The following is a 26,241-nucleotide window of genomic DNA, read 5'->3' as shown; positions in this document are numbered from 1 at the left end:
CAGATTTTTACTTTAGTCATCCTAACCATCTTTTCCTTCCCTGTATTTCTACCGTAGCAAGGCTTTGTTTACATGAGTTGGATCTTAATAGTTTTACTCCCACTCCCACCCCCACTGGCACTTTGCAATATATTTAGTGATTATCATCACTAAAACTTCAGTTTGGCTTCTTTTTTTTTTTTATTAAAAAGCGTTTGTTTTCCTCAGAATTCTTTTCCTTGAAGCAGCTCTCCTCAACATTTGACTTCAGATTTGTGGCTGATGTTAAGAGGAGAGTGTGTACTTCAGAAACGGGTTTTTTGTGACTAGCAAGTGACGGAGAGAGAAGGCAGGAAGTGTATAAAGCAGAATCAGGAGTGAGTTTGGAACAGGAAGAAAGGAATGGACTTCAGTCTCTGCTGATAAAGATGGAGGTGAGGGAGCCTTTAGAAACTAGCCAGCATGTGGATGGCGGGCAGGCTTGGCAGAGGTAATGAGCATTGCTGAGGAAAGTGGAGATCTAGACAGGAGAAAATTTGTAGGAGGTCAGGAATCTTTATGTCCTTTCTCCTCACCCCATGATAAAAAAGAAGTATGTTTACAGGGTTCTAAAGAATACCAGAGAAGTAGAAGGTAGAGAAGGGCTGATGGTTGTGCTGGTGAGGAGCCCAGGGTGCTTTGTTTTGCTTTGTGCTGACACAGCCGTGTGCATAATTGATCCAGGTGAAACACCATGCCACTCTCATTGCCACCTTACCTCCTCCTGATGAAATCTAGGTAAAATGTGTGCAATCTGCTGTGTGTTTCTAGAAGGTCAAACAACATGATGCTATCAACACCTGAACCCACAGGTGAGCAGTGTAGTCATGATGCAACTTCCTTCAGAGCTCCTTCCCCATGCCCACTTTATAGCATTTTTCCTTAATAGAGTTATGAGACCCTAAAGTGTGCTTTCAGGATCTATGAGATGGGGGGGCTATTACACTGATAAATCTTCCTTTCATGAGCTAAGACCTCTGAGCCTAGAGCTGACTCATGCAGTTGTAATGTGTAAGGTGTATGGATTTGCTCTTTGGTCAGGTCAAATTAGGCTTTCAGTGAAGCGTGGAGGAAAAAATAACAAATTTAGGGGTAAAGGTTGTACTTGGTTTTGGCCTTAGTGTGCTACCAGAAGCACAGCAAGAAGTGCAGTGTTTAATGGACACTTCCACCCAAAGTGTTTGAAAACCCAGGTAGCTCTCTGGTACCTACCTTAGCTGATGTGTTCCTTATGTGTGCACTGAGTTGGAAAAGTTAAAGGGAGCATTTTTGCTGCATGGCTTGCATTTCTGGCACTAGTGGTCACTAATGCATTTCCGGAATGTAAATCAGGCAGCCACAAAGTTTAACTGGAATCCACTTCTGTGTTGTTGGGGTGATGAAGGTGGCTGTTGTACAGTCCAGAAAATGAAAAATCCTTAGAAAATATTCTCATTTCTAAGGAATATATTAATGAGAAAAATACAGGAATTTAATCTTGAGCTAGGATTTCAGTTGTCTGGTTTTGGTACTGTATGGGTCTATTTTTGTATGGGTTGGGGTTTTTTCCTCCTTTTTAAGGAACAGATGGGCACATCCTCATTACAGTATACATTACAGGACTCCTACCATACATTCATGCATGCACGGCTGGGTTCTGAAAGAAGCTTGTGTGCAGATGATGGTTTTGACTGTGTATTCAAACTGAAAGTTTGATGAAAGATGTGAAGGGGTCTAAAGGAAATGGAGGATTTGATTCGGAAAGTTGGGCCAGGATCCTCTGTTCTAAGCAATAGAGTTTTCCTCATTATATCTAGTTTCCTAAGGGTAAAATCAGGTTTACCTCACCTGTTACTTTAGATTCTAGTAAACCTGGTGAAATAAGCCTTTTATGACACTTCTTGCAGTGTGTAACATTGTGTAACATTTTCTTCATATATGTAGCATTTCACAATGCAATCCTTTGAGAAGAGAAAGCCCACTTTCTCCTGTCCTGAGTTTTCTTTCTAAACGTTGTGTTTAGGAAAACATTGCAAGCGTGTGTTGAAAGTCTCTCTTCCAAGTGTCAAGTCTTTCAACTCAAGTTGAAAGCCAGTTTTTCATCAGTTTCTTCTTATCAGGAGTGAAAAAACATGTCCTTTTTTCACCAAGTAACTAGGGTCATTAAAGATTAGTTGTCCATTACATTGATAATTTATTACTTTATTACAGCAGTCACAAAATAGTCTACAAAGAAAGACACTAATTTTCAGTCAACCAGCTTTGTAAAGACATATTTCAAAGAACAAATAATGTGAAGGAAAACTATAAACTGCAAAAATAGTCAATTTAGGTATTGCTGCAAATTTTCCAAGCTGCTTAAAAATAGATGTTGCTCATATGTTATACAGTGCATCCGCTCTTAAATGTGGTAGTTATATTTAAATATTTAAGTGTTTCAATAGCGTTAAATAGTTTTATACTTGTTCTAAATTAAATTCTTCTGGCAAAGAGTTTTTTATTTTGTTTCTGTTGTGCTCCAGACTCTCCTGCAGATTTTTGGTGTGGTGGCTGTGGCTGTGGCAGTGATTCCTTGGATACTCATCCCCTTAATTCCACTATTTATTCTTTTCATTTTTCTTCGACGATATTTCTTAGACACTTCAAGAGATATTAAACGTCTAGAATCCACAAGTATGTAGTTTGGCGGGACTTAATGTTAGTTTGAACTCTACTTATTATTATGTGAAATGCTAGTATTTTTATAGACAGTCCATCAAAGGTATTTTTTTTCTTTTGCTATGCAAATAACTTCCTTATTGCCTTGGTTCTAACTAGTGAATTACATGCTTAACTCCTGTTTTGCATAATGATAAACCTAGGGTATGTCAGTTAACTATCTGTAAATAAAGCTAGTTAAGAACATGCTAAGCTGCTGGTCTTTGGGACCTTGCATGCATATACGAATGGTATTTCTGACCTTATCTGACTCCTGTGCCTGACTTTAGCTTGACTATGATACGGAATATTAATAATGAATAACAAACATGGGTGCCTAATGTCATTAATAAAGCTCAAAGAATTTCTTCAGTGACAGCTATTGTTAAAAATGTACGACATTTTTGTATAAATTAATCTGCCTGGCTGTCTGACTGATTCTAATTGAGTAAGAGGACATTAGTTAAAGACATTGCATATTCATTCTAAAAAGATGCAGCAGAGTAGTTTGTGTGGTTAAATTTAAAGTGGTGGGATTAAAGATTAGTGTGGTACAGAAAGAATTAAATATTGTCCTTCAGCTATTGTTAACTCTCATTTCCCTTTGTAGCTCGAAGTCCAGTGTTCTCCCACTTGTCATCATCCCTCCAGGGGCTTTGGACTATTCGGGCTTTGAAAGCAGAGGAAAGATTTCAAAAATTATTTGATGCACACCAAGACCTCCACTCAGGTTTGTGATGAATTGATGGGAAAAATCAAATACTTTGCACTGTAGGAGGGAAATATATTATGCCCTCAGCGACATGTATATAATGTGCATTAAAATCAGTAGGAGCTGTGCATTTGTCTCTTTAGGGTAAAATTCCTGTATTAGAACAAAAACGTTATCTGTCTAGATTTAGAGAGTTTACTTTGGGCTGTAATATAATTTAGAATACCCATGCATATGTTTTAACAATGTATAAGATAAACATTTGAAAGTATGCCTGATAAGAATACCTAAAGAATAATTTTTAACATTTTCCTGGATTCCATCTTTCAGGAAAGGAAGTGGGGTGGAGGGTGAGGGCAGAGAGAGATGTGGAGGAAACAAGCAGTATTATGATGCATTTGATAGTAAGTAGTGTGCTAGGAATGGGTAGATATTATTAGTATAAATAATCTTGGGAAAGTTTCATAAATCTAACTTATTTTTTACTTTATGCAACTTTCAGGGCTTAAATCTAAAATATGGAATTAACATAATTGGAAGGTGTAAAATATTGGTACTCTGCAAGCATAAGTAATATAATTCAGGTTTGCACTGTGATTCTTTGACTTCTGTTATTTAAATGCTCTTTATTACAATATCCTTCGAGATATAGCAGAATGTAAGTTTTTAGTTCTGTGGTTTTTTAGGTAAGATTGTGAATTTCCTCTGTTGTAAGACATACAAGTATATTCGATAGCTGTTTTGTAATTTATAGATTTACAAGGTTTCAGATGAGACCAGTTAATCCTTTCTGAAGTACAGTTTGTCACAGGTGGTAGCACTGTACACACTGACCACGTTGTGCCCAGTGACTTGTGACTGGTGTAGTGTACCTTCCAGGGAGGCACCTCTAGTTTTGAATTTCCCATTTCTTAATATTTTATAGTTGCTAGTTATCTGACCAAATCAACATTTCAGTACCTGATAGCAAGGGAAGACAAAGCTGTAGTTTGGTTTTATATTAAAAGACATCTTTGGTCAATAAACTGCATATAGAAGTTTCACTATACAAAGAGGACCATAACATTTAAGAGAAATATTTTTCTATATTTTAAGGTCAGATCCAGGTAACATAAAACCGCTTTCATTTTTTCAGTCAGTTTTATGCATCTCCCTAACAAAATGGTAGATCATGAACCTGTTCTTGAGCTCAGGCTTCAGTGCTTATAGTCACACTCTTCATCTTGGTGTCCTTCCTGCCCAAGCCTTTGGGATACACCAGCTGGCCTGAAGTGTGTGTGGTTTTTTGTCCTCACAGAGATTAAGTGCCTGGACAGCAAAGGAGGCCGACAACATCTGGGCTGTATTAACAGTAGCATAGCCAGGGGAAGGAGGGCAAGTGATTATCCCCCTCCACACTTGTTAGCCCGCACTGGGAGTGCTGCATCCGGCTGTGGACCCCTAGATCTGGGAAACATTCTAACTAGAGTGCTCCCTGGAGGGGCCACTAAGATAGTTAGGATATAAACAAGAGATATTTCCTTGTGGAGGCTGGAACTGGGCTTGTTCAGTTCACAGAATACAGAAGATTTAATATCAGCCTTCCAGTACCTGCAAGGATATTGCCATAAATACAGGTTCCTCGCCATGGTACATAGTGATAGGAGCAACAACGTGGGTATAAGTTATAACAAGAAATGTTTAACCTGAATTTAAGAAAGAACTGTTTCACTGTGAGCGCAGTCAGGCAGAGGCAAAGATTGTCCAGAGGTGCAGGCTTCATCTGTGTCAATTTTCAAGACTCAAACTACATAAAGCATGGAGCATTGTGGTCTGACCTGACTGTTCTTGAGCAGGAGGCTGAACTAGAGATTTCCTGAGGTTGTTTTCACCCTGAATAGTTCTTTGATAGTGATGTGAGCAAGCAATATCTGGTGTAAGAATGCCTTTCATACCATCTCATAAGGTTCGAGTTCTGAGTTTTAAATTCTTTCCTGCATTGCAGAAGGGTCTCGCCATCAGCGATGGTTTTGTTTAGTCCTTTTGGCTAGAGTAGTATCTTCCTGTATATTTAGGTCTGAGCCTAGGACTCAGGACACTTGCTTTGAACCCTTTTGGGGGATGCCCATGAATGGAGTATTAAATAAATTTTAGATAAAAAACATCTAAAAGGCATGCTGACATTTGACCAAACCCAAGTTTCCTTCCTTCCAGTGCCCCTCTCTATAAGGAAGCCCATGAGTCGTCAGACCACCATGAGTCTTTACTAGTTCCTGTGATTGTCAGATTGCTTTCTTTATGCACAGTGACCCCTGTTGCCTAGGGAGGTTGCAAAATGACCCATCTCAAGCTGGCACTTTAACCTCCCTGGACAATTAGGATCAGTGGAGCAAAAGCGCCATAATCTGGCTATCCAAGATGATCAGGTTTAAAACCATACTTACTTCCTCGCTGTCTTACAAAAAGGGAGAATTTTTTTAGTCTCAATTTTTCCTGCCTCTAGGCTAAGGAACACTGAAGAGTTGAAACTACAGTGATCTTTAGCAAGGAGTAATGGCAAGCAAGGCAGAAGGGTTTGAAACGGTAACCTTCTGCTGTGACTTGGTAGCAACTGGGACAATTCCTCTGAGTGCAGCCTAAGCAGTAAATAATGCCTTGCTTTATTATGGCTACTGTGCTTTTGTTTTTGGAGATTCAAACTCTTTGCCTTCTGTATAGCAGTGTGTTTTTGTGCTGTGTCTTGTACTGTAGCATATCTGCCTGGAATTTAGCACCAAATTGTCCACACCCAAGTGTAAGTACAGAGTGGAGATGTCTACCTGTGAGCTTCTCCAAAGAAAAAAATGTGCATCTAATCATCTGGGTAGCTCTGTACAGCTGCACTGGCTGTATTGAGTAGCTCCCCCAGGAGCTTAGCTAGCTGCAGCTGCCTTCTAAAAACTTGGCTCTGACAGTTGTGTTGGATATGTTCTAGCTAAAAACCTGTAGACTCTAGTCCAGCTACAGTAAATGCAGTTTTACTTTCGCTTTTTGTGTAAGACTCTTGAGTCCACTGGAGTTGAGAAGAGGCTTCCCTTCTAAAATAAGTGGACCGTGCTTTGAGCCTTGACTATTTTTCTTTCTCTTCCTATTGTGGTTGCTACTGGTGTGAAAATTAAAGTAGATAGTTTCAGGAAAACTGAAGTTTATCTACCTAAAATTTCAGGTAGATAAACCTCAGGAAAATGAAAAAAAATCGGGTCAATATCCTGATCATCATCAGTCCATGCAGATAGGCGCTTGAAGGTGGCAGCACCTGGGGTTTTTTGACAACTTGTATTGTTAACATGAATTAATTTAGTAATAATTATACAGCTTACTTTTTCCAATAATCCACTGGTTTTTTGTCTTTGTAAAATACTCTTTAGAGGCCTGGTTTCTCTTCTTGACAACCTCAAGGTGGTTTGCTGTGCGTCTGGATGCCATCTGTGCCATTTTTGTAATAGTGGTTGCTTTTGGTTCCCTGCTTCTTGCCAAGAGTAAGTACATATGTTAGAAAAAGTTCACCCAGTAATTACCATGTATAGCAGTGCCTAATTCTTTTTCATACGTTGCTGTTTCTAATTGTTTAAAGGCTGTAATTAAGTTAAATGTTTCTTTCTAGATCATGATCTCTTCCTTAGTCTAGGGCATTGGGGCTGTATCTGCTTTCCTGCGTACACTGGAGGCAGTTCAGACATCTTCCGGGCTGAGGCATACATCTGTCATCATCCCCAAGTGTGCAAACAAACATGCACTTCTGTAGTCTTCTCTTTCGAGATTCTGGCTTTCAGAGCAATAACAAGAAATAAATCTTTTTTTCCCCTACCTTTGTCTTTCTCTTTCGGGCCTACAGGGCTTTGCTTTTCATTCTGAAACACCCACGGAGCTGCGTCTTAACGTTTTTCCTTTCTGTACATGGCACAGTAGGTCAAAAGGCAAGCTAAAGTTCCTAGGGATACTCTTCTCATATCTTGGATCAGTGGGATATGCCAGTTCCAGAAGGAAAATTGCCTCATAATAATACATTTTATGTTCACTGTCACTCATGAGCTGTCATTAGTGTATGCATCATGCAGGATGTAATTGGGTTAGATGTACTAGAATGAGATAGTCATCTAAAACATGAAGGAAGAAGTAATTATCTCGGACGTGAAAATTGGTGCTAATTTGCTGGTTTTGTTTCTTTTCTTTTTTCTTTGGATAAGTTTTGTATGTGCACATGTATTTTAAAATTTGAACACTCTGCTGCACAACTGCAAATTCTGATCTAGGTTTGATGTTAGTAGAATGCAAAAAGACAAGTCAAAACAATGGTCCTGAATCTTTCCTTGCCTGTGGACAAAGAGTAGTTCTGTTGAAGTCCATAGGACTATGTTAGGATAAAGCTGAAGTAAGTCAGAGTACAATCATGCTTAATATTGAGGCAGACAGAATATGTTTATTTTCTGAGAGTAGACCCACCAAACACAGTAAATGTTTTATAAACAGGGGAATAAATATTAAACAGGGGAAGAAATATTCTATCCTGTTACTTTATCTGATTGCTTATAAGAGTACAAAGTACTCTTATACAAAGTACTGTACAAAGAGTACTTATAAGAGTACAAAGTATGTAAATGTCCATAACTTATTTTGAAATAATTTTACACAATTTTTTGCTGAGGTTTAGGGCTTTATCTAATTTCTGTAGGAAAAAGTGAAGAGTTAACTAATGCTCAGCCAGACAGGGATAACCCTTACAGTCTATGTAAGTATGGTCTTAAGACTGAACCTCAGTTTTTGGATAAACGCCAGGCCAAGGAGAATTTGGATTATCTTGTCAAAATGTTTCCAAAATGTACCCCAAAAATGCAGCAAGTAGCTGTTCTGCCTGGAGCTGCTCATTGCACAGATAGCAAGTAGCGCATAACCAAATAAAATTCTGGCTGTGATGCTTCCATCATGTAAGTAACCTAATGAAAGAGAACTTAACTGAGATTTTGTGTAATTACAATGTACCTATTTGAGTCTCATTTTCCTTTCTTCTGCAGCTCTGAGTGCGGGGCAGGTTGGTTTGGCACTCTCCTATGCAATCACCCTCATGGGAACATTCCAGTGGGGTGTTAGACAAAGTGCTGAAGTTGAAAACCTGGTAATGTTTATTTCTTCCTTTTCCCCTCATGGTTCCTTTCATGCTTGTGCTGTAAAGCCTTAAGGATGAGATTCTTCTTAATTAACTTAGGATATTAATACCTTAGCAAGCAATTGAGGCACCACTCTGCAGTCATGAGGAAAAATAACTTATTTGAGGTTGTAATTTGTCTGACTGATTTTAAATGTTTGTTGAGATGAATTGTGCCCAGGGATTGTCCTCCATTCATTTAGGAGGTTTTACAATCTCCCTTTACAGCAGAAGGGAGACTGTCTAGTTACAGTGTAGACAATTGCATTGCAACTTGCTAAAGTTGCAATAAATGAAGCAATTTCTATAAGGAGGATTTTAAATCATATTTTTATATTTGGTATTTATAATTTATTGTTATTTATTATTGCACTTTAAAATTTTATTTATATCCCTCATGGCAATTTTAGAGTTACTCCATTGCAAAGGCTGATAACTTTTTGATTCATTCTGAGTTAAGACATGAGAAAGTGTTTGCTTATATTCAGCTGAGAAGCTTGTGTGTTTTCTAAAATATGTAATATAAAATGCCTTTGACCAATTTGCAGTATTTACTAGCATGTTCTATTTGCCTGTCTACTTTCTTAAGGTAATACATAAGAAAAATAGATTGTTAAAAAAAAAAGTGCTAAACATAAACCTGGGATTTTATTTTGTTGTGTTGGCAACTGACATTACTCGTAATTACAGTTTGCTGTACATAGGCTAGGAAATAGGTGTAGTCCTTTTGTAGAAGTTACAAAGCCATGCTTAATGATAATAATAATAATAATTATAATGATAATAATGAAATTGAAGTTATTTTTTGCTACCGCATTGCTTTTTCGGTGCATTTTTCACACACCAGTAAACTGTGGCGACAGATATTCTGAGAAATGGGAAGAAAGCTTTCAGGCTTTTTCATATCATTGGGGACGTTTTGGAATTGTCTGTGGGAGCGTCACCTATACTGAGTTGCTTTCTTGGAGGCTGTGACTCAGAAATACCTTGAAAGAGAAAGGCCATTCGCTAACCTGGCTTTGATGTGAAATGCTGATCATTTTATGGAACTATGATTAGCGTCAACTTCTTTGACATGCACCAAAAATCCCTTGTTATTGAAGGGTGACTGCCCCAGGGGGAGGCAAGGGCATTTCATCTCCATTCTGTTGCTAGCTGGTGAAGGGAAGTGATTGTCACACTCTATTCAGGGGTGTTGCACCCTTGTTTTCAGTTCTGTGTGCAGTTTTGGGCAACACAGTGCAAAATGAGGCTATTGGAGAGTGTCCAAAGGATGGTCATGAGGATGGAGAGGGATCTGGAGGGAAAGCCTTATGAGCAGTGGCTGAGGTCACTTGGTCTGTTCAGCCTGGAGGAGACTGAGGGGAGATCTCTTTGTGGTCTACAACTTCCTCATGAGGGGAAGAGGAGGGGCAGACACTGATTTCTTCTCTATGGTGACAGTGACAGGACCCGAGGGAATGGCCTGAAGTTGTGTCAGGGGAGGTTTAGGTTGAATACTAGAAAAAGGTTCTTCACCCAGAGGGTGGCTGGGCACTGGAACAGGCTCCCCAGGGAAGCGGACCGGCATCACGTCTGCCAGACTTCAAGAAGCATTTGGACAATGCTCTCAGGCACATGGTAGGATTTTTTTGGGGATTGTCCTGTGCAGGGCGAGGAGTTGAACTAATTCCTGTGTCTGCCTGTAGTTCATTTGGCAGTTTCATTTCCAATTTTGTCTTTCCAACACACAGTAGATTGGTGTCATCTTAGTCAAGACTGACAGACAACTCTCTTAGCTTAATTTTCTTAAAACTTATGCACGTATTTAGGTTTGTAATTAATCCTACTAATGAGAAATGCTTATGAATGGCTTTATGTATCATGAGACATCTGGATCTGTAGTAGGACATGAGATGCATTCTATCCACTTTTTTAGTTGTATAAAGAAATGGCTCCAAATACTCTTACCTGTGTTTAAAAGAAAAACCATGGAGTAATTTGCATTGAATCTCTATGGTAAAAATAAACACACATGTATTTATGCATGCAGTATTTGCTGTATGCCATGGAGTGAAGTTCATATACCTATGTCTTCTTTCCTCCCCTTAGATGATATCAGTAGAAAGAGTGATGGAGTACACAGAACTTGAAAAAGAAGCTCCTTGGGAGACCAACAAACATCCACCACCAGAATGGCCTAACCAAGGAATGATAGCATTTGAGAATGTTAACTTCACTTACAGTCTAGATGGACCATTGGTTTTAAGGCATTTGTCTGTTTTAATTAAACCAAAAGAAAAGGTATGTATATGGCTGCCTTTGGATATTCACAGAAGTTAAGCATAGAACATGAGTTGACAAGAAGCGACATGCTAGAAATGCATTATAAAATACGTGGATGTTAGGAAGATAGTAGCTTTTCTTACAAAGAAAAAAGCTTTAGTTATATTTAATAACAGAAGATATAGCCTATTTATTTCCTGTAAGTGTAGCATAAATTTGTCTGGGAACATGATGCTTCAGTATGTCAAAACAAAGAATTAAACAGACCAGATAATTTCCTTAAAAAAATCTGAGATTCTTTAGGAAGTCGCAAACATTGAAAAAACCAGCCAAGCCCAAGTGTTTGTTCAAATCCAAAGCAAACGGAGCTTCTATAGGAAACTGTGGATTCAACAGAGGGAACATAATTGGGATCAAGTATGTCGACAGCAACAAACTAATGGAAAATAAGGAATGTACATGCCCTTGCACTGAGCCCAAAATGGAAGACAGAAGAAAGAAATACAAATCAGTTGCAGAATTTGTAATTTGGGATTTTACTTCAGTTCCTTTTGGCTACCAATCCAATTAACTCTTGTCATTAATTAGATAGCTAGCCAAAAGAAACATAGAAATAGACCTCTTCCTCCTCTGCAAATTTGATTCCTCCTCCCCAGTTTTGACACTATCCCTCATGAAAGAGTGCTGCCGGGGAGATCTCCCCCATAGACAGAGCTAAATTAGAGCCCTGAACTGTTAATTTGTGCTTTGCTACATTTCAAATGCAGTTGTGCTTTTTTGATTAGGAGGTCTTCCCTAGGAGGCTGGTTAAACTCTACTCTAAGTCCTTGCCCTTGCCTCCTTTTTAACAGGCTTTTCTGTTCAGTTCCACACCCGTTCATTTCCTCTAATGGACCTGTTAATAACACGCACGTTACAAAAATTCTACCGGACTTTGCTACATTGAGCTGATTTTCTGGTATGATCTGAGAATGCATTAAAAATGGTCTCTTGAGAAGAAGAGCCATGTGGGCTGTCTCCTTAGCTGTTACATGTCACTCCAATATAGGCAAAAAGTTCTGTATTTCTCAGTGAGAGACAGGAATAAAATTAAAAACGAAGCAAGAGATACTAGCAGTGCATGACTCAGTCTTTGGTGGTGGGGGCAGGAGAAGGAGGGATGACTAGGGGTATTTATTTTTGCTGAGCAGTTATGTTGTGATTTCATCATCTTGAATTTGCCCAGCTTGAAACTATTGCCAAGAACTTTTGTGTTTGCTTGCTATGATTTTTTGCACAGTACTGCAGTAGGCTGCCACTGTGTAAAATAAATCTCCCAAGCACCTCTCCTCCTTACGTTGGTTTTAATGATGGAGAAGCATCTTCTTCAGAACCGGATTTCCAGATCTGTTAGGGATTCTGCCCATGCTCCTGTCATTGAGAATTCTTATACCTGGTCAGGCCCCTGGCCTATAGAGACTTCTGGTGGCTGCAGTACCACTGGCAGCAGGAGTGAGTTTAGGCTTCTGCTGTGCTTGTAATTTTTCTAGTAGCCACCCCAGGGCCCAGTTTGGGAAGCTGTGGATACAGTAAGAATGAAGGAGGTGATAGCTAGCAAATCACTCATGGGTTAAGGTCTCCTCTGATCTGTTTTTTTGGCATTGTTTCCCTACAGTCGAGGCAGGCTAGGAAAGACCCTGTGTTTGAAACATCTTTGCTAAAGTAATGTGGTCTGACAGAGACAGACCAGGGAGACGCAAACTGCTGTGCCAGTAGCTGGCAGTGGTTAACCTCCTCTGCTACTATAGCTGCAGCAGGGCAAGGTTAGCACGTGTAGCACTGGGTTTTACACACCACTGTCTTTGTTTCAGGGAGCTCATGAACGCTTATTGGCTAACATATTGTTAAATGCACCTTTTCCTGACAGCTCCTGGCTCTGCGGGCTACATGAAGAAGTTAGGAAGGTGCACGTGGAGATTTACGGCATGGCAGCTGTGCTCCCACAACCTACCGTGAAAGGGAGGCTGCCTGAAGGATAACAAAGACATGGGCAGTTTCAGTGGAGTAGCTGACATGCTGTAAATCTCACGGTTTTTGTACAGCTCTGCTGTGGAGTACAAGTGACGCTTGAGTAATGATGAGCCCAGCGTAGCAGGTGTACTCGTGTGTGTGCACATGGCTTGTATCAGGCAGCACAATCCTGGCCGTGGGATTCCTGATAGGTGGCACTTCCATATGCAGACTGGTGCTGTATTTGCACTGGCTGTGAGTGTGGGCCTCTGAAGAATAAAATGCATTTAAAAAATGGATAATGTGTACACTGAGAGCTGTTTCAAATTCCAGTCAATTTTCAGCAGCCTGTAGTCAATTGGACCAAAGATGCAAATAGATTCTTCTAAATGTTGAAGAACATAGTCCTTTCATTTGATGCCAAACTGAAAGTGGAATTTTGACAATATGCAGAGCAGCTGCATTTTTATTTTAAGTATCAATGTATTTTTTTTTTCTTTTATATCATTGATACAATACTTTATATTGACATTTGCAGAGCAGTAATTGAACTTTCGTTTTCACAACTCTGGTTGTCTGTTTTCTCTATTCATCATTTTCTTTCTGAGCTGTAGTTTATCTATTCAAAACTATTTTTCTATTGTTTCACTGATATAATTTAGAGTACTAGACATTTTATCATTTATTGTAACAGATTTGCTTAAATTAGTCTGTATATTAATAAGCGCTGTAGAAATGTTAAGAAGTTTATATATAATAGTACAATAATGAATGGTTGGATGAAATTGTTGAATCAGAATGTAGAAGTAGAAAATACCTTTTAGATTAGGCAGCATAAGCTGCTCCTTGAAGTGTACTTTTTTAGTGTGTTGTGTGTTTTTCATCAAATGTGGGCGCTGCTGTTTTGTCTGAACTTAGTATCTCTGACTGAAAGTTTCTCCTTGCACTTTGATGCAGTTTCCTGTCCTGAATTTCATTTCAGCAGTCATTGCTGCATACATGTGAGTCTCAGGCAGTGGGTAATTGCCCTCTGGTGTCTGTACGTATACTCATGAAGGTTTTCATCTTTCTTCCTCCCCTCCTTTCTGCACCGCAATCACTTCAGCACACCATATTATACATGTTCAATCCTCATAAATCCTTCCCTTCAAATCAGTATCTCCAACCCATATTAATTTTGTGTTGCACTTTCCGAACTTTTTCCTGTGTGCTGATTTTTTTTAATTTTTTTTTTTGGGGGGGGGGGGGCAACATTGGGATTAGAACAGAATGCAGAAAATAACAAATTCTGCCAGATCAGATCTGTGTAGAGGGTCACACCGATTATCTTCTCTGATACAGTTGATTACTGTACACTGTGTTTCTCTAAGAATCCTTTACTCAAATACAGCATTAAATTAAAAAAAAAAAAAATAAAAATGTGTAGGTCTTAGCCCCTTGACATTAAAGTTATCAATCCCATGTTTTTCATTGTCTCTTTTTTTTCTGAAAGGTTTCTTTTTTTTTTCACACTGCATATGTCTTCCACTTTTTCTTTGGGAGCAAAAAGAACCCTGAATCTCTGTGATTTTATTATTTGCTGTTTCTTCTGTTTGAAAAGGAATTTCAGCTTGATGTCATGGCCTTGTAGTTTCAATACTTGTTGAAGATGTCTGAAGTATGGATAATAAGTTTATAATTGTGCTACTTTAAAGTCCTTCACCTTAACCATAACTAACCAAAATCAGTCTCAGTTATTTAAATTGGGAATACATTGTTCCCAGAGTGCTTTATGGGAGTCCTTTTTGGGGTTGAGTAGTAGCTGCGTGCCTGAAATGATTTTCCTAACATCACCCACTAAACCAGGTTTAGTATAAAAATTAGCAGCCTTGAATCACATTACTGTATGCATTGAGCCACTTCATCTTGTTTACACAATAAGACACCACACAGCAAGGGGAAATCATTCACCTTTGAATGTGATCCAAGAAATTGTCGTGTATACGAATGTCACCTGAATCCAAACTGATTTAAGGGGAGAGAATGTTTCCTCTTGGAAGAATGTTAATTACAAAGAAGTTTTATTTGGTGCATGTTCTACGGTAAATCCTGTGGCTGTAAAAGTGTTACTCAACATATTAATTTATCCTGAAAAGCTCACAGTTTAATTGTACAGGCTTGGCTTGCTCCGTAGGTTGGAATAGTGGGAAGAACTGGAGCTGGGAAAAGCTCTCTGATAGCAGCCCTCTTTCGCCTGGCAGAACCTGAAGGAAGGATTTGGATTGATAAGTACTTGACATCAGAGCTGGGACTCCATGACTTGCGGAAGAAAATTTCGATTATACCTCAAGTAAGAGAGTGACTTGGTTTGCCATGGGTGTTTTGAATGTAATACAGTAGTGTTTAAAGTGCTTTGCTGGGATATGCTCCCCTGTATGCAGCAGACACAGAAACTGTAGCAAGGCATACTCTTACTTGAGTAAGGTCGTGATTATTTTAAGATAAACAGAATCAATTCTGGGGAGCATTTTTTTCCTAGTTTTGTACCCTGTCTGTTCCTTTGGAATATCTGTGTGTTAGCTGTATGCTGTCCTCCCATAGTCTGGGGAAAAGCAGAGAAAATCCGGTAAGTATATACCCATCTTCAGCAGTCCTCTGAAGTCACTTGATCCTTTGGCAGCAAGTCCTGCCTGATGCATTGCCTGAAGCTTCCTTAATAAGGAACTTGGAAGGACCACTTTCACCTCTCTAGTCACCTCTGTACAAACACACTGTTGCTGGATTTAGAAAGAGCGAATGTGCTGCCTAAAAGTGAGCTATCAGCTTTTGCATTATTTGGGGAAGTTGGGCAGGAGAAGACCGGGGGAACAGACTAAAGAGTAGATCATTATGACCCATAATAAATAAAGCTTGATGAATTTTAGAAGCTGAATGCAAGAAAGGCTGCAGTGCAGGGAAAAAATCCCATAAGGCAGTGTTGGAAATAGCCTCATTTCTCATGCTGGAGTAGAAGAAAGGCTGTTTAAAGAAATCCCGTAGGTCACAGGTCTTCTCTCTTAGTCTTACTTTCATGAGACATTGTATCAGTATACATGTATAACCTTAAAACTTAGAAGGCAAAGCCTGTGCATGTTACAGTTTCATGACAGCTCTGGTCTCTTCTGTGGGCATTTCCTCTCCAGTTAATAGGGAGAAAAAGTGAAAAGCTCGTATGCTGCAAATGTGAAGTCATATTTTGGAAAGTGGTTTATCTACACTTGTAGCAGGAAGAGTGAAGAGTGGACTATAAACCAGAGGAACTTTTTTTGCCATATTTAGCATTATTTCTCAGATCTCTCTGTTTTGTAAAAGAATCTATATTTAGAGTTATGTCTGAATGTGTGCTAGCCTGTTGGCAGGGTGGCAGTCAGTGTATTATTTTCTTTAAGTTGAGAATCTAATACAAATGGTAATGAGGCTTTTTTTCCTCGAAGAATAGAAGTCAAAAAGAAACAGGTATGCTATTGAAAAAACATAAATTAAAAAATAGGTACTTCCCCAGCAATTGGATTGTTGCCTAATGCAGAATGTTGTTTGTTTCTACATGCTGTAGGCTTTGTTATTGCAGTACTCACTGGAACTAGTCATCTTTTGTATGTAAAGAGAACTTTATATGGATTTGAATTCAATTTTTTTGTTTGTGTGTAGCATTCCTTTCTCGTGAAAGCAGATGATCATCAGTTCATTCAAGGTCTACTGCTTTTTGAAAGCCTTGCCCATAGCTGTTGTGGGTGATTTTGAAGAATTCAGCCCAGTTGAACAAAATAGGATATTGAGACAGGAAAACTGCAGGTCAAATACAGTTTCTACAAGTTGAATGATACAAATGCTCCAAGTTCACTTCATTTAGTGAGTTTTTTTTCCACTGGATTAAAACAGTGGAACTCTATGAATTTTGTCAAGTTTATATGAGGTTTGCATCATTGGCCCAGAAGTTTTGAGTGTCCAAAGGCTAGCTGGTAGCATGTTTGGTTTTTTTTAAGGGAAGGCTGTTTCTACTAAAATTATGCAAAACTATGAAGTGGTTGTACGAAGAAGAGGAGGAAGGAGGGTTTGGAATCAGGTTTCTGCCATGGTAAAGTGTATGATAGGCATTATCTTGTACTGTGCTAATAGTAGTGTCAATAATAGGAACAGCAATGTAACATCAGGTTGTTATTTTACAGCAAATACCTTCATAATTATGTGGGTAGCTGAAAAACCAGAGAGAGAGATGCTTATTAGAATTGCAACATAAAACATGCTAAACAGAACCATTCCTAGAGAGTGATGAGGCAAGACTGAAGTTTCCCTGCGTGTGAGTTTAAATACCTACCTGGAGAAATAAAAATGTGCTTAGGCTTCTAATTGCTTGCTTGGATGGAGCTGTGTAAAGGTTGTGTTTGTAAATCTTTTCTATGCAAATGTTGTCTGCCTCTCTGACTGCAAGCATTTTTATAACAATTATTTACAGGTTAGTCTTACTGCTTTCCTCTCATAAACCAGACTGTTTTAAAAAACAATCTGTGTCAGAAATGGTAATTAAAAATATCCTTATCTTCTGTTGCAGTGCATGTCTGTTGTTAGGACTTTTATAATAGTTATGAACACTTTATAGGTTCAGCCTCTTCTTCTGCCAGCCTATAGAAATGGATTGAAAAGGAAAATAAATGTAACAATACCTTCAAAATCCACCAAATGGTGCACTAAATATGTATTGTTAAACAAATTAGTTTCTAGGTGTTTTTGAAGAAAACTGGGGGGTTTTTTTGGCCTGGAAATGTTTTGTGTTAAGCCCTTTTGCTCATTCAGCAGGTTTTTAATGATACTGCTATTGCAGCAGATACTTTCAAATAATTGGCATGCTACATCAAGAAGTGTATATCTTCTTTTATATTGCTTATGTCATGTTCCATCCGTTTAAATTCTTTTATAGCACTCAGATGGTTTAGAAATTAAAAGACAATAAAAGGGTTGAGATCTGAATTCTCTTTTGGTTTGCTGCAGTCCTTTGGAGGTGGGCATCACTAGGGTTGGATGGGGAGAAAGTCATGACAAGTTAATCTCAGAGTAAGCTGAAGTTACCCAGTGTAAGTTAGATTTTATTTCCTAGGGGAGAAAGAAAAGAAAAAAAAAAAGAACGCATTAACACATTTTGCCTAAAATGTCCCTGATTTAAAGAAGACTGACAACATGATGAATAGTCTCCATTTATGATTAGGATTGTTACAGCTTTTGACTTGTTTTTGTCTTTGTGTGTTGTATTAAGATGAGTTTAGCCCTTAAGTCGTGTTAATGCATGACTCTCAGGTCTGGCAACTCACATTACTGAGTACTGGTCTTTTGCTTAAGGAGTTCTGAACCAAAAGTTGTGATGTTTCAGTGTGGTTTGATTTGTGCCAGTTCGATTAATTATCTGTTACTGCTCTGACTGGGAATTGAAGTAGAACAAAACTTGCTTCGACCACAGGTAAACCCACATTGATACCTGAATGGGAGAAGGTACTAATTTGACTCCCTGGTGTATTTTGAGTGAGAGCTTTGCCCAGCAGTGCTCCAGTTCTAAGTAAGTTTGCTTTGGTGCTGTGGCAGTATAGATAAACTTCAATGTGTTTAGGTTTTAAGTGGTGAAAGCTTAGCCCTGATGGTAAAATGGAAAGGCTTTCATGGTATGAAATGAAAAAAAGACAAACCCACGGCCAAACACACAAGGAAAACCAGAAAGGCATTGTGAGCTCTTTGATTCCTCTCTGGTTTATGTACTTCAAAAACAGGTTTTCAAAACTGCCCAAAAGTAATTTAGGAGTGTGAGCTCATTGACAGTGCTAGTTGTTGGTTTTCATTAACAATACCACGAGGATAGCAACAATTTCATGTAAGTGTATATATATAGGTAGTGGCATCAGAACAGTGGCATGTAAATGCCCATTTAAGTACCAACATAACTGTGTACAGCAATTTACAAACAGACCTGTCCTGTTTGGTAAATTATCTTCATACAGAGTAGTTGAACACTTGCCTCCCCCCCCACATCCCCCTTAAGCATGCAGTTGTAATAGACACCTTTTCATTTCAAAAATCATAGCTTGTTGTTGGAAATTTCTCTGCTATTGTTGATATAGGTTGCCTGTGATTATCACTAAATTAACTATTGCATTGTAAAACCTGTATTTATAATGGAATGCTGATTTTACTGGGTTTCAGGAGCCTGTTTTATTTACTGGAACTATGAGGAAAAACTTAGATCCTTTCAATGAATACACCGATGAAGAGCTGTGGAACGCCTTGGAAGAGGTGACTTACTAAGTCTAATAATGTACATCTGGTATTTAAAATCCACTTAACAATTACATTACAGTGCTTGTGTGTGTTATGTTTTAGATGTTTTCACCAGGTTTGATAAAGGTATAGCTGTTGATGGAAAAAGGTAGACAATCACATGTGCATTTGTGTATGTGTGTGTGCATGTGTGTGCAGATGTATATGTGGTTATATAAGTCTTTTATGAAAAAATTATCCTTTGGGATGATCCTGTGGTTATATTTTGATTCATATCTTGGTTTTAATGAACATTAATAGATTCTTAACAATGTGCTTTAATGTTTTCAGAATTCTAATAACTGACACACTCTGTAATCCAACTTGGCACTTACTCATTTTGTGTCAGTATATAAAAGGCAAACCTTGCATACTTATTGTTGTGTCATCAGACACACAATAGCTGATTTAAAAGAGAGTTACTCATCCTACAATATGTTGACATGTCAACAGGTGCAACTGAAGGAGGTTGTGGAAGATCTGCCCAACAAAATGGAGACACAGCTGGCAGAATCTGGATCTAATTTTAGTGTTGGTCAGAGACAGCTGGTGTGTCTTGCCAGAGCAGTTCTAAAAAAAAATCGTATTCTTATCATTGATGAAGCAACAGCAAATGTGGACCCAAGGTAAAAACAAAATCTGTCATACTAAAATGAGCTGGTTTCTCTTCTAATATGTTCATCCTGGCTGTAGAGATGAACTTAAATGCTTTATATTTCATGTCGTTTGTATTGCTGTTTTATGTTTTTGAGGATACCATCATTTTTGTCTGTTCAAAATGGGATGATTGAGCTTTGGCTGTGGAGCAGATGATATAAACTAAGCACTCAAAAGATCCCTAATTTCAGTGCATTCCATAGAGCAGGGAAATTAATATTCAAAGTTTATTTGTCCTGCAGCCATAGAGTAGAAGACAAGAATGTTCTTGAAAATGCATCTCTGTAGGATCAGAATAGCCTTGAAACAAGTTGAGTTCTGTTCACTTCTGGGAAGAAATGTTTGTTGGAAATAAATAAATAAATAGAAAAGATTTAATTCATCTCACTCCCAAAACTCCCTGAAACTAGAAAGGTGAAAAATGGCTGTAAGCAAAACCAGATACTTCTGGTTATGAGATACTGTCCTTTCAGATGGCTCAGATGCTGGTGTGGTAAGTTGGAGGTAAAGTAGGGGCAGGGGCAGAAGGTAAGCTGTCCTAAACACTACGGGAATTGCAAAACAGATTTGGAGATGTTTAAGTCTACAGGATGGATTCATTTATTCGTTATTCTGTCTTGTATAACTCAGGCCAGCAGAACTTTCCTGAACTCATTCCTGTTTGAACTAGAGTGTACTTCTAGAAGAACATCCAACCTCAACAGCAAAAAAAATTTCAATGAATATCCTTGTTAAATTGTTCCAATAGCTAAGTACCCCCACTGTTAATTTCTGAAACATTTGAAGCGCTGGTGGAAATATTTTGGAAACAATACTGCAAACGTACTGCATCAATTAGTCTGAGCTGAATATATAGTTCCAACAAACTATGGCTTGAGGGAGAACTCAAAAGTCCAAAGAGGACAATAACACAGCAAGTCCCTCAAACAGATGCATTAAGGATTTTGTATGTCATCTGGGCGTGACTCATTTTTCTAACATCTTCTTGGGGAAGAAGTGGTGCCACTGGGGTAGCTTTACAGTTCAGCTGACAGTATATTTCCAAAATCTTTAAAGGAGTACATTCCCTTCCCAGAGGTTCTCTCTCTTTTTTTTTCCTTTTTTTTTTTTTTTTTTGCGTTTTTTGTTTTTTTTTTTTTTTTTCTTTCCTTTCCTTACTCTTAGTTTATTTTTGGCTGGCTGAACTCTGATAGATTAACTATGATTAATCATAGGTGTGGAAATTTAATACCATCTTACTCATCCTCCCTCTTTTGGCATCTCACATGTGTATTCACAACTTGCACTATCCATTTAATTGATCTAGATTAATGTGAGCTGCAATATATATTATAATAAGGTAAATGTTTGTTTGTATCAACTCTAGGCATAACAATACAAATAATAACTTGGAACTTCTTCTTTGAATTCAGTTTGCATTACAGTCATTATTACCTTTTCCTTAATGTGTTGGTATAACTAGAGCCAAGTATTTTTTAGCTGTGCAATCTGATAGGATGATCATCAGGAAATGCTGATGTGGGTTGCTTAACTGAACAGTTAGGGAGGCATTTTTGGCGTGTAAGGAAAACCTCCTCCTCTTCTGATGCACAACCCCCATACCTGGCACCCTTGTCTCTCACCTGGCAGCAAGCACCCATCAGACCGAGCACCTGCGATGGGAGACCATGGCGAGCTGCTGCTGCCTCTGGAGATACTTTTCTTTTTTTTTGTTTGCTTTTGAGGCTCTTGATCTCTCTCTTTCTCAGCAGCCTCAACTGCTGTGGCCATCATGTCCCTTCTGCAGTTCAGCCTGGAAACAGGTGTGAGAAGGCAGGGGGTAGGGGTGGCAGGAAGAGAAGGAGGGGTGAGGTGACGTGAGGCAGTGGATGCGGGGTCAGATATGGGCGCTGTACCTTCCCCAGGGGACTGTGGGGACTCCCCACCACATTTCAGTTCAGCTAGGCCATTCTTATCTGCTACTGGGAGTGAAGGGAAGGGAATTTTAAAATCATTCTCCTTCCTCTTCATATGTTCTGGCTCCTTTATGTCCCCTTATTCCCAGACTTGCTCCTCATAGATGTCACCTGCTCTGCATGTGGCAGAGGTGTGAGTGCTTTTGTGGGGGGAGGAGGAGCTTGCCATAAAGAAGGTTGCCCTAAGTCAGACTACCTGCATGATTATGTGATGACTGACAGACCTTTAATTTGATTTTATCTTCTTGGTCCATTCTCACCCTGAAGAATAGTCTGGTTTTAAAGCAGTTGAACTGTTCTGGAAAGTTGTATGAAATCTGAAGCAGAAGAGCTGAAAATCTTCATGTAGTTGTTTTGGTGATACACAGAAAAAAAAAAATCATTAGTAACTGAGACTGTTTAAAAGTACTGAATTTATTTTAATTGTGTTAATTCGTATTTTTGCTTATAGAGAATAAAACTTTAGGTGAGCAAACCACTGCCATCTTTTTACATTGGCTGTTCATTGAGTCTGGTAAAAACAGCCATTGCACATAGTTCAGTTCATTAACCATCTTAACCTTGTACAACGGTTTAACCTTTTATTACATCTAACTGCTATCTGTAACTCTTTCTCTTTTGGAGAAGTTATCTAAGCCTCTCAGGAACTGTGTAGTGTGAGATACGCTTTCAGGACAATCCCAGGACATTACACAGAAGATAATGACTTACCCAGTTTTCCTTTCAGTAGCTTGGTTGCTTCTCATTCAGATAATATTTATTCTTCCTCTTTAGATAGTTTTCTTTTTACACAGTCAACTAATTCAGGTTACACCAGATCTTGGGTTGCTGGGAAACTTGGTGTTAGATCCTCAACCTGTGGTGCCTGTGGGGCAGCTATACCACCATTTTGTGCTTTCTTATTGTATTGTTCCTTGCAGGAGGGAGTATCATGGTTCCCATATTTGTATAATCAGATTAGGATTGAGTTTTTGTCATCCAGGAGCCCTGGTTTTGGTATTCAGGTTGCATCTTTGGTTTTTAATGTGCCTGAAAGATGATGGGGTTTGATCTGCTGAAGTGGCTGATGAAATCACTTGGCATTTGCCTAGACACTTGCTCAGTGTGGGTATACACCACTAAGAGTCCGTTTATGCCCTAAGAAAGAGGCATTGGTACTTTTCTAACTGTAACTGTTACGTATACACTCTGTCAGCACATAATTCCGTATACAGTTGCTTTTCTTGGTCTTTTTAGATTTTCTTGCTTTCCCTAGCTTCTTCGTGAGATTCTCCAGGAGGTTAGTGATGGTGCTTCTGCCTGCTGTCCCAAAAACTATGCTCTGAGATCTACCATGAACCTTGGGGAGGATCTGGCCAAGTGTCAGTCAGCAGACACATCTGCATGAGATCTTGTACTGTGATCTTTGAAGATGGAGCTATTAAGTCTGTTCCTGATTACTCTGTACTCTCATTTTAGAACATTTGTCACGCCCACAATAGGGACAGCAGTTTCTTGTTAGTGATAAGCTTGTGTTCAAGAAATACCTGTTTAAGATAATAGTTTGATACTATCTCTCTAAGAATGAGAGGTTTTTTTCTTGTAAATGTAGGAAAAGGTAGTGCTATAAAGAAGACGTATAATAAAAAAAAGATACAGTAAGTGAATGCAGAGGACAGGGATGTTCAAGGCTGAGGCATTCTCCAAAAACAGTAGGAATAACTTGAGTTACAAATAATTTTAAGCCCTTTGTAAAGCTGTTATCAAAGTTCCTGAGTAAGCTGTGATTCTCGTCTTCTGTAGTAGCTTTGCAGAAAACTTTACCTTGAGCTTGACTGTAAGGAAGGAGAAAGGCTTTCTTTACACAGATCTAGGGAGTATTAAATATTGAATATTTTGTTTCTGTTTTGCTCTTTCAGCCATTGCAGAGAACACATCCTGCTGTCTCTATAAAGCTCTTCCATAGTGAGTGTCTTCATAGATGTCCCTGCTTTTTTTTTTTTTTTCTTTTCCTTTTGGTAGTAAGAGTAGTTAGGTTATTGAAGCATTGCTGAGAAGAGAGCAGAAAAATATGACATGCATTAACATTGGGGTGAAAGGACTGGTATTGCGGTGATGTGGAACATGATGAACAGCTTCCTTTTCTTAAGGAGATAACACAGAACTAAAGAGCCTGGCCATGTCCTGGCCATTCTCCTCCTGCCTCTTTCCCTGATTGCTTACTGGCCTTTGTTCAAAAGGAGTTTGAGGAGCACCTGCTTTCCACTTTGTTTTGAGCTGCTTTTAGGAAGTAGGAGCAGAGGGACCAAGCCTCTCAGACTGTGGTCCAGAACCCAGTTCTCTTAAGCTCATGACTGAATTTAAATGTTTCTGTCCCCAGATGAAGGTAACAGTTAGAATGAATGGAATTCTTACTTAACTCTTATGTCTTCCCTCTCTGATGATTCTCCTGTCATCAGCAAGGATCTGTCTTCTCCTTTGTCATGCTGATTGCTTCAGCTTAGCTTGTAACAGAAGTTATGTTTGTACTTCAGAGCATGAGCTGTACTTTCTACTGTGGAAACTTAATAGTTACTTCATTCCTCTAAGTCATCCTGTTCTTCCAAAGTCATCTGTCCACTTTTTATTGCTTGTGTCTCCTGGCATAATGGCATCTGAACAATTCTCTTTGCATAATTCATGAAGTGATACCAGATACTCATCATACGCAGACAGATTCAGTGTGGAGTACTACTTCTGTCTAAAGGACTACTACTTTATCAGATGAAGTTACGTTTTATGAATCTTTTGTGTATTTTATTTTCCCATTATTTTTAAAAATTTGAAGAACAAAGGCTTTGCAAGCAACTGGTTGCAGCCAGTGTGTCTGCCTAAATAGTTTATTCATATATCTCCTTTGTCTTTTTTTAACCTAATCAGCACCATTTTATTATTCTCTAGTCATCATATATACAAAAGAACAAATTCATGTTTTAATAGAAATCCTTGAAATGAGGCCCATGCTTTCAAGTGCCCCACTTCTAGGCTGGAGCAACTAACACCAGTCTGTTTTGAGTTCTTTGTGTCATCCTGTCTTGGATGAGAATTTTGGTTTCTGTTCCTTTTTCTCCATTGTTACCATTTGTCTTTTGGGGTTTTTTTTGAAGGCTGGTGGACAATATGTGAGTATTCACAAGGCCTGGCTGTTGGGACCCAAGGCTGCCTGTGCAGTGTGGGTTGTCAGGTTCCTCTAGAGGGCATTCATCACTGGATGGCTGCCTAATCCAGGTTCTTGGATTCACCTTGCAGCCATGCCTCTTCCCTTTCACTGACTTAAGAGAGGACTGTAGAGATCTCCACATATAAACCTGACTGGTGTCCTCTAAGTTAGGTGATGTCAATGCTTGTCTTGTCCCGTTAGTTACTTCACTAAGCTCCAGTTCTATGACTATTGCCCATCTTTTGCCTTAATGCTGGTTTATATGGCTAGAGAACATTCTAGTGTCTTAATCAGTGTATCAGTATATTTTTGTTTCCTTTTCACAGTTCTCAACTTCATTTGTGACAGTTTTTGCTTCAGCCGTGTACTTCAGTGTCTATGCTCTAACTTAGTTTTCATTCTTTACAAGTCTTATGTTTCCTTCTGCTGTCCTTTTCTGCGGTGGTTAATTGACACAGTAGGCTCACTCATAACTTGAAATCTTCTCTTTCCTTGGGTTGTGAATTCCAGTTAATGCTTTTGATTTACAGAGTACTCAAGTTTTGGGTTTTTTCAGCATTCAAGTTCTTGAGTTATTCCAGTATTATTTTAGTTTACCAACCATCTCCTCTAATTGATCTTCTTTTGCATTTGAAATCAAGAACCTTAGTTCTAGACTGTCTTGTGTTTGTTCTTCAGATGATTTGCGATGAAGGATATTTACTTTCACCAGCTTTTCTTCACTGTTTGCACAAACTAAATCTTGAAAGAGAATAACATGTTTTCTTTGTGTAGAAATCAGTAGAACTATCTGAATCTAAGAATTTTCCCTTTTCTGTAATTGAAGTCTGAGAAACTAGTCTCCTGAAACGAAGCCTAATGCTCTACTTACAAGAAGAAACCCTTTCTTCATCAGGTATGGAAGAGTAGACATTGGAGTATGTTTCATGGTACGCCTCCAAGTCATCTGGTATAACAAGAGGAAGAAATGCTGTGATAACTTTATAAGTATATTTCCTTCCATCCAGTCATGTTTGATGAAGTCATAAAACCTGCCTGCCATTCAGTTATCCGTGCAAACATCTTATTTTTGTCTGCATTGCTCTTGCTGTGTTTCAGAACAGATGAGTTCATTCAAAAGACCATCCGTGAAACCTTTGCTCACTGCACAGTGCTGACCATTGCACACCGCTTGAACACCATTATTGACAGTGATAGGATTATGGTAAGACAGTTAACTGCTTCACTTTTTTTTTTCATTTTCTTTCCTGAAGAATAATGTTATTGACTCTTCTTTATTTTGATCCAAAAGTGGGTAGGAGTGTAAGTCATGTGT

General features: G+C 38.7%; 1 protein-coding gene across 3 annotated transcripts in view; it reads left to right on the top strand.

Annotated features, from left to right (window-relative positions):
* Positions 1-26,241, top strand: part of ABCC4 (ATP binding cassette subfamily C member 4) — a 141,679-nt gene that overhangs the window by 92,774 nt on the left and 22,664 nt on the right. For 2 of the 3 annotated variants that reach the window (XM_040055754.2, XM_040055755.2), the window contains exons 21-29: positions 2,520-2,670; positions 3,305-3,424; positions 6,793-6,903; positions 8,437-8,537; positions 10,659-10,850; positions 14,995-15,150; positions 19,023-19,112; positions 19,590-19,762; positions 26,025-26,130. In XM_040055754.2, the coding sequence (XP_039911688.1) occupies positions 2,520-2,670; positions 3,305-3,424; positions 6,793-6,903; positions 8,437-8,537; positions 10,659-10,850; positions 14,995-15,150; positions 19,023-19,112; positions 19,590-19,762; positions 26,025-26,130 (1,200 nt within the window). The remainder of the gene's footprint in view (positions 1-2,519; positions 2,671-3,304; positions 3,425-6,792; positions 6,904-8,436; positions 8,538-10,658; positions 10,851-14,994; positions 15,151-19,022; positions 19,113-19,589; positions 19,763-26,024; positions 26,131-26,241) is intronic. The other variant, XM_040055756.2, reaches the window with a different exon arrangement.

This window comes from Hirundo rustica, chromosome 2 (assembly GCF_015227805.2).
Source record: "Hirundo rustica isolate bHirRus1 chromosome 2, bHirRus1.pri.v3, whole genome shotgun sequence".
Classification (NCBI taxonomy): Eukaryota; Metazoa; Chordata; class Aves; order Passeriformes; family Hirundinidae; genus Hirundo; species Hirundo rustica.
This window is presented reverse-complemented; position numbering and strand designations above follow the sequence as displayed.